The sequence below is a fragment of the Lemur catta genome, chromosome 7 (genome assembly GCF_020740605.2).
Source record: "Lemur catta isolate mLemCat1 chromosome 7, mLemCat1.pri, whole genome shotgun sequence".
In the NCBI taxonomy this organism is placed as follows: domain Eukaryota; kingdom Metazoa; phylum Chordata; class Mammalia; order Primates; family Lemuridae; genus Lemur; species Lemur catta.
In genome coordinates, this window is record NC_059134.1 from 95,408,042 (window position 1) to 95,416,968 (window position 8,927).

At 36.0% G+C, this 8,927-nt stretch overlaps 2 protein-coding genes across 2 annotated transcripts; both read right to left on the reverse strand.

Annotated features, from left to right (window-relative positions):
* Positions 1-170: 170 nt before the first annotated feature.
* Positions 171-1,070, reverse strand: LOC123641807 (olfactory receptor 4A5-like). Its single transcript, XM_045556742.1, has one exon. It carries the CDS (start codon positions 1,068-1,070, stop codon positions 171-173), a length of 900 nt encoding a protein of 299 aa, XP_045412698.1.
* Positions 1,071-7,659: 6,589 nt separating this feature from the next.
* On the reverse strand, positions 7,660-8,634 carry LOC123642108 (olfactory receptor 4A5-like). The gene has a single exon (XM_045557021.1). The coding sequence runs from the start codon at positions 8,632-8,634 to the stop codon at positions 7,660-7,662; it is 975 nt and encodes a 324-aa protein (XP_045412977.1).
* Between the last annotated feature and the right edge of the window lie 293 nt (positions 8,635-8,927).

An 8,927-nucleotide genomic window follows, 5' to 3' on the forward strand; every position in this document is an offset into this window, starting at 1 on the left:
TTACTCCACTTTTCTATTGACTTTGTGTAAATAAAGAGAAGCATTTCTAGAGAATCCATTGAATTGACTACAAAATCCATGGTTAGAATTTACTGTTTGTTGCTTAGAACTGGTAATAAACATGTTCAGTGGGAAGAGATTCTTATTCCATCTATAGTTAACTTTTTATATCAGAGTTTTTTCATAGCATTTTTAATGTCTGAATTTCTCAAGGTGTATATTAAAGGATTCAACATGGCAGTGACAACTGTATAAAAAACAGTTAAGTATTTGTCAATGGGAAAGTTGGAGACAGGTCTAACATACATGAAAATACAGGGAACAAAAAAGAGGACAATCACGATGATGTGGGAGCTGCAGGTAGACAGGGCTTTACGCCTCCCTTCCTGACTGTAACTTTTAAGGGAGCTTAGAATGACTCCATAGGAGATGAGTAGAAGGACAAAGACGACTATGCACATGACTCCCCCATTGGCAACCACAGTCAGACCTAAAAAGTAGGTGTCAGTGCACGCAAGTTCCAATAACGGGTACATGTCACAGGTGAAGTGGTCAATGACATTGGGTCCACAGAAGGGGAGACTGTACACAGAGACGATTTGAACCCCAGAGTGCACAAAACCTCCAACCCAGGCCACCGCCAACAGAAGGACGCAAACTCGTCGATTCATAATGATCAAATAGTGCAGAGGTTTACATATGGCCACGTAGCGATCATAGGCCATTGCCACCAGGAGGAAAATCTCAGATCCACCAAACAAGTGTTCTATAAAGAGCTGGCCCATGCATGCTGAAAAGGAAATCGTTCTTTTATTACAGAGTAGGTCTGCAAGCAATTTGGGTGAAATGATAGTGGAATAGGCAGCATCCATGTGTGACAGGGAGGCCAGGAAGAAGTACATTGGGGAGCCCAAGGAGGGGCTGCTGGTAACAGTCACCACGATGAGCAGGTTGCCCACCATCGTCACAATGTATGTCAGTAAAAACATGACAAATAATGCTTTTTGTCCATCAGGATCCTGAGTGAGGCCCAGGAGGACAAACTCTGTCACATTATTACTCCCTCCCATATAGTCTTATGTCAGGCTTGTATCAGAGCTGAGAGCTCAGGAGACCAGCACCTGTAATGAAATGGTGAACAGAACTATGACACCCACGATGTTATGGAGCACATCTTCACCATCATACCTTCAACAGTGGTTTACACAGAATACATGTTTACTAAGTATCTATTCAGTTTCTCTTTTAAAGATCATGCTGGACCTTCCTTTAACAATGCCATTTCACCTCAGATGATTTTTCTTGGGGCCTACAGGTGAAAGGGTCATATGAACCTCTTCTGGCATTTCTCACTCAATACTATGGTAATCCACTGTCATACCTTCGAAACTTCATGGCTTAAAGAATATTCTGTCTTCATGCATCTCTGAATAAATATTAAGGGACTGATCTTTCAACTGTATGAAATAACTACAAAATTATGTAGTACATTATTTTTTTGTCTTGCTTAAATTGTCTTCTTTTTCAGAAGCTGTAATTCTCTTCATTTACTCTTTACCTATAGTACAATTCCTATCACACTGATATATACTATCCTGATATTCAGCAATTAATTTTGAACTGAAGTGAACTAACTCATGGCTATCACCAACCACCAAATTAACAGCTGGTAGTCTTTAAAAAACTCTCAGAGTGAGCTAGGTAGTGAGGGAGGAGAAAATAGACACTGAAAAGAGAGGTAAGGATCAGTGGGACAGGGGTTTATTTGTAATGCTGTTTAGGCACTGAGAATGCTCAAAAATAGAACTTCAGTGTCCAGATTCTAAAAATAAGGAACTCAATGATAATTCTAAGCTCAATGTATTAAGACATGGGTTTCAGTCATTTTCTAAATGTTCTAAATGTAATCACAAATCTGTCTTAGTTTGCTCACTGTACAATAAGGAATTTAACCAAATAGTGTTAGAACCCTTTCCATTGGAACTGTCTATAGTATGAATGCAGCCTAATTCATTCTACTCTGCTGAAATTTTGTTTCATTTTTCCAATTTTTTATAATTAAATAACAGTATCCCAGATTATCACTGTTCCTTGAAAAATGTGAGCCAGTGTCAAATGGGATTTGATCATTACAGTGAGAAAATAATGAGTATACATTTCACAACAGGGTGTATACCTGTTTAAGATCCAAGACATCCTTGCAAAGGGAGCACAGCACAGTAGTATATAATCTGGACTCTAAAGCCCCTCGCCACTTACTATGTGACTCTGAGTCACTTAATAAACCTCTCTGTGCTTCAGTGTCATGTTTTTATAATGAGGATACTCATATTGCTTACATCTAAGGATTATTTTTGTATTGCAACAAAGTAAAGTGCCTAGCACAGTTCCTGGTCCCTAGTAAAGGCTCAATAAATGACAACTATTGTTAGTGTTCTTGAATGCTTCACTGTGAACATTGGAACAGAAAAAATCATCTGGATCTTGGTGACCCCGAAAGGAATTATAGGCATAGTTGAAGATAAAATGAAAAGTTCACCCATAATTCATTAATTTCTTTCTGGGTATAAAATGAAATAATATACCTTAGGAATTACCTATCCAGTTATTGGAGTGTAGTCATTTTACCTGTGCTGGCTGGGATGGATTTTGATGAGAAGCACGCAGAATAATAGGGCAAAAGTTGGACCCTTCACCAGAGGGAAAGCTGGATAGCAGAAAATGAAAGCAATGAAGGATCAAATCAGGAAACAGAGAAATTATAGTTAATACATGAATGTTCACAAGTAATAAGAATATCAATGTGTTAATTAATTGAGACTAATGTTCTTTCAAAATCTTCTTAAGAAAGATTTCTTTCAGGGAGGAAGTACTGGGAGCCCAAGCTCTTGAGGGTCCCTGGGGATACACAGGAGGCTTCGTGGGGCAGCCGTAACAAATAAACACAGACCAGATCCTAGTAAAGAAAACTTTTAAAAATTCCAAAAGAAGAAATCATTGATTTCCTAAATTTTGTAGATCTGATGGTTAAGAATAAAGTTAAAGATCAGAGAAGAATGGGACAAGTATTGATATAAACCCCAAATTTCTGATTATTCACCACTGAGGAAAATTACAGAATTAATAAACCTTCCACATAAACAAGATGATTCCTTTTACAGGAATTTGGCAGGGAGGTGTCATGTGTATGAAGAGTTTGAGCTCTTCCTAGAAACCAGCTGTGATGAACACGGTACAAGTCTCATTTATGTAAGTCAGGATTTCTGTCAATTTTGAAGCCATAGACTGATAAGGCATAACTGTCAAAAAATATAAGTGTATGAAGTAATCTGTATCCAATTATCTATTTTTATCCACACCTCACTTTCTGCAAGGTTTAGTCCCTTTCCTCTCTTTAATCAGCAATGACAGATTTCACCAGGCTAAACCTTCTATTGGAAAATTTAACTATTAATATTTACTTGTAAAAGTAGGGTACATAAACTATCCTCTGAAGTTTAAGTCATCAAAGATTTAATACTTTAGAAACTAAAAGATAGTATTACTAGACTTTCAACTTAAAACAATAAGTTATCACTTCCCTAGAGGAAAAATAATTTAACATAGTTTCTTAAGAACATGACATTTTAAAAGATAAATTCTAATGTTAGAAAAAATACTCTGTGTAGTATTTTAAAATTACAGTCTTGTACATCATTCTAAATGACAGTAGACAAGGTACTTCCCTGATCAAGGGTTTCTTCATACATGCACATATACTAACATATATGTTGGGATAATTTTTAGTTTCATGCATAAAAACCCTATCGTGCTTCCAGAACATAATAGGAATTTGTTCCTTCACAATCTAACATGTTTGGTATAATATGCAATTTTAAATTCTCTAATTCAAATATATCTAAAATAATTCTACAGCTTTGTTAAAACATCATGTAAAATATCATATCTCCAAAACTGAGATTATAATCCATTGGTTAATTTTTATACACGCAACATGCAATGTATTTCTCTCTGTATTCGGCAAAATGGAAAGTAAGCACCTATCTGGCCACATATTAAAAGAAATACAATTTGTATATTCTGATTATTTTCTGTGTTTTGCTAGTTTAATTTTTCCAATTCAGATTTCTCCAATGAAAACATATGATATTTGAGACATTAGGTATATTTCAATGTATCACAGGAATTTTCAATGAATATTCAGTGCCAGTTGTTTCAAGAACTCACATCTATGGTCTTGTCCTTGGTCTGGAAGAATCAATGCTTCTTTCACTGGGTGTAATTGTAGATGCCTTGTGCATCCATTTGTGATCATGGAACACATGGTGATATGTGGATGATCAGTGAATCTAGAAATAGATCCAAGTGGCTACAGTTTCTATATTTCCACACAGACTTCCCATTTTGTCATTCTTTCAGAGAGATATAGAAGTATCCAAAGCACATGCCTAAAATATAAAGACAAGTTACTTAAACATAATGGCAATATTTGCTTACAAAGGTAGTTGAATATTCTCACTTGATGAGGAAATTCATTAATAGAAAAACAGAGATGCTATGTTTGCATGACTATGTAAAAATTGACCCAATTGACCTAATTAGTGGAAACTAACATATCCAACCCATTATTTGGTGTCACAAATAAACAACAAATTTATCAACACTAAAATTGGTTACTGAATTTTTCTCTTCTCAATTATGATGAAACAAACAAAAAACACTTTGAGCATTTATGATAACATTCATGTGCCTAGCTATTAACTTCTGTACCTAACAAGGCAAATGCTGGGATCTAACTTCTTGGAAAAGCCAGTAAGAGAATTTTCTCACAAATAGAAGAAAAAATCTTTAGTTTTTCAGTCCTTCAAATAGCATACCTCTAAGACCACTGCTTTACTAATTAAAAGTATCTCCTCCTATCTTTCCAATATCATCCCAAGAATCCTAAAACTTCCATAAATTTATACAAGTAATGAAGGATATAACAAGAAAACCTCACAGCAACGGGAACTGAACACCTACTCCAGCTTTGTATAAAAACTGAATTTTCAGAAATCTCTGGGTTATTTTATCATGGAAATAATTCTTCCATTTATATGTGCAGACACAGTTTATGACTTTTCAAATCACCAATCTTTTAAATGAAAGAGACTGTAAGGTCATTACACATGAGCTAATTAGAATATTTGGAACAAATTCAGGTGAAGTCATCTCTCTGAACAGTTTTCTTCCTTAGAACAATCCCTAGAGGAAAAATATTTGTGTCTTCCCAAGAAAAAATAGCTGAATGCCAAGGAATGTGAAAAGCCTGTAATGTGAAAAGAAAAATTCTAAAGTAAATTGAATAATAAATTATGAGTTTCACATTATGAAATATTTAGGTAAGGCAAGTCATATTTAAACCAGAATGAGGTTTAAACCAGCCAAAATTCCCTCCCCCAACCCTGTCCCCAGCAAAGGAGGGTTTTACTCTATTAGAAAGTCTCTACCCAAGAAGCCTTGAATCACAAAGAGAGCCCTAGATCTTAGTTGATATTTTAAATCTTGGAGAGATAGGTCATCTTAGTTCTGCAGTTTTAGGTTGAGGTAGAAGCTATTGATGAAGGTCTACATCTGTGTCAGATGTAGCCACAGTGATCTTTCGACAATTAACTCAATCCTTTATTTTAGTCTAATTTCAATTTAGTAGCTGTTTCTACAAGAAAGAAACTGCTCTTTTCCCATACAGGGACAGCACCTAAGAACTTCCGCTGTTATTTCCTTAACTATGGATGTCATTGGCTCCTTTGCACATCTATATCTCATGTGTTTATTGAAATATTGGATCTCCTGCGTGATAAGGGCCTTAGATGAAAAGTCATATAAGTACCTATCTGAACCAGCTCAAGATCTTTATCCACTAAAAGTTGACAGTTTTTAACTTATGTAATAAATAGATTGTATCCAAGACATGAACGTTTCCTATGTATTATATCTGAGATTTGAGAGCAGATCTAAGCACTATGCCTCTTTTATTGGTAAGTGTTAAAAGATGCACAAATATATTTTAATTCTGTAGAACTATCTTATGTGATCAAATTCACTGTGGATTAAATTATGACTCCAAGAGGAACAGCTAATATATGCATAAGGCATCATTCCCTATGTCCCTTTCAGCTGAATTCAGAGAACTACTAGTGTTTTCTGCTTATGGGCAACAACAGGCCTAGTCTGATGCTGCCACAAAACCCCCATGTGAGAGTCTGAGTGCAAGTCTGTATCCAGCTCTGGGGAGCAGAGGGAAGGTGGAAAGTTGGGTGTGTATGTGGAAGCTGGGCGGAGCCCTGCCTAGAGATGTGTGGGCAAGCAGAGCTGGCCCCATGTGCACCCCAGCTCCAGTTAAAATAATAAGGGTTTTAAAATATGTTTTCATTTAGTAAAGTAGATTTGTATTTTTGATGTCTAGATTCATTGATCCTCGTGTCTTCTTCTGCTACTTTGTATCCTCTGAAAATGTAGACCATGAGGACTATAGGTAACAAAATTGTACTATATTTGGAATTTATACCAAAGGAGTATATTTTAGCTGCTCTTTTCACAAAAACAAAAAGAATGGGTAACTATGTAAGAAGATAGATATGTTCATTTGCTTCACCGTGGTAACCTTTTTTACTGTTTATGTGTATCCCATAATATCATGTGTATTCCTTAAATATACATACTAAAATTTACCCGTTAAAAATGTAAATTTTTCCAAAGCATATATAATGTTTCATATTGGAATAAAAGCAGTTTTGTAATCTTCCTGGTTTCTAATATTCCAAGATGGTGCTATTTGATAAAAACTTTTTTTTTAAATTGAAAGAATGATTATTTATACCACAACAAATCATTTTTAAATGTGTAAGTATTTAAATTGAAATTAACATTTAGGGAAACACATTGCTTATGCAAACTAAGACATATCTTTACTGATATCTTCAGCATCATGAAGGCAAAATGAGAAGCTTTACCAAACAATGGCAAAAATTGTACATGATAAGCTAGTGAGAAAATTCACAAAAATGAACCAAAGTGAAGTATCTATATTGTAGTTAAGAACTAGAATATGTTTTCTTCACCATCCACATTCCAACCAACAAAATTGTCCATTGATAGTTTCTCTAAACACAATATTATCTGTCAACCAAATGTCCTGAACTAGAAATGGATAGACACTGACCTACTGAAACAGAAGTAATCTTGAGACAAAATGTATGGAACTGCAACAGAAAAGCTGCTTTGCTGGTAGAATAATGAACATTAAAACTTAAAATTCACTGTTTTGGGCCTAGAAATTTGTTCTAAGCATTAGTTAAATTGTTTTCTCATGAATGTGAGTGATAGCATATTTTCAAAAACAGCTTATTGTTACCCTTTGAAAAGAATAAACCACTTTCCTCTAGGTCCCATTTAAATATAAACTAGGAAAAATAAAGATACAAGGTGAGCTTAGTTTTATTTGTACTTATACTAGGATACTTGTGCCTTTTATTTATCCTGCAGAATTTTTCCATTTGATACTAATCGCAAAAGATAATTTATTTTGCTTTTCTGATGACGTTGCGTAAATAAAGAGAAGCATTCCAAGTGAATCCATTGAATTGACTGCATAACCCATTGTTAGAATTTACTGTCTGTTTATTGCTTAGAACTGGTAATAAACATGTTCAGTGTGGAAGGCATTTGTATTCCATCTATAGTTAACTTTTTACACCAAAACTTTTCCATTGCATTTTTCATCTCTGAATTTCTCAAGGTATATATTAAAGGATTCAACATGGGAGTGATAACTGTATAAAATACAGTTATGAGTTTATCAATAGGAAAGTTGGAGACAGGTCTAGCATACATGAAAATACAGGGAACAAAAAAGAGAAAAACCACTGTGATGTGGGAGCTGCAGGTGGACAGGGCTTTACGCCTCCCTTCCTGACTGTAACTTTTAAGGGATCTTAGAATGACTCCATAGGAGATGAGTAGAAGGATAAAGACAACCATGCAGATGGCTCCACCATTCGCAACCACAGTGAGACCTATAAAGTAGGTGTCAGTGCATGCAAGTTCCAATAACGGGTACATGTCACAGGCAAAGTGGTTGATGACATTGGGGCTACAGAAGGGGAGACTGTACACAGAGACAATTTGGACCACAGAGTGCACAAAACCTCCAACCCAGGCCACCACCAACAAAAGGATGAAAACCCTTCGATTCATGATGGTCAAGTAGTGCAGAGGTTTACAGATGGCCACGTAGGGATCATAGGCCATTGCCACCAGAAGGAAGACCTCAGCTCCACCAAGCAAGTGTCCTATAAAGAGCTGACCCATGCATGCTGGGAAGGAAATAATCCTTTTATCACAGAGTAGGTCTACAAGCAATTTGGGTGTAATGTTAGTAGAATAAGCAGCATCCATGAGTGACAGAGAGGCCAGGAAGAAGTACATTGGAGAGCCCAAGGAGGGGCTGCTGGTAACAGTCACCACAATGAGCAGGTTGCCCACCATCGTCACAATGTATATGAATAAAAACATGACAAATAATGCTTTTTGCCCATCAGGATCCTGAGTGAGGCCCAGGAGGACAAATTCTGTCATATTGTTACTGTCTCTCATGTACTCTTCTGTAAGGCTTGTATCAGAGCTGAGATCTCAGTAGAACAGCACCTGTAATGAAATTGTGAACAGGACTATGAACACACCCACGATGTCATGGAGCACATCTTCACGATCGTACCTTCAACAGTGGTTTACCCACAATGAATATGTAGCAAGTGTCCAGTGAGTTCCTCTTCTAAAGATCACACTAGAACTTCCTTTAACAACTCCATTTTCTTCAGATGATTTTGTTTTGCTCCTACAAGTAAAAGTTTCTATCTCTAAGTCTTAGTGGGTATCAAGAATAGTTA

Bases quoted from the DNA above. Each gene is read 5' to 3' on its own strand.
- LOC123642108 (XM_045557021.1), bottom strand. From the start codon at position 8,634: ATGAGAGACAGTAACAATATGACAGAATTTGTCCTCCTGGGCCTCACT.
- LOC123641807 (XM_045556742.1), bottom strand. From the start codon at position 1,070: ATGGGAGGGAGTAATAATGTGACAGAGTTTGTCCTCCTGGGCCTCACT.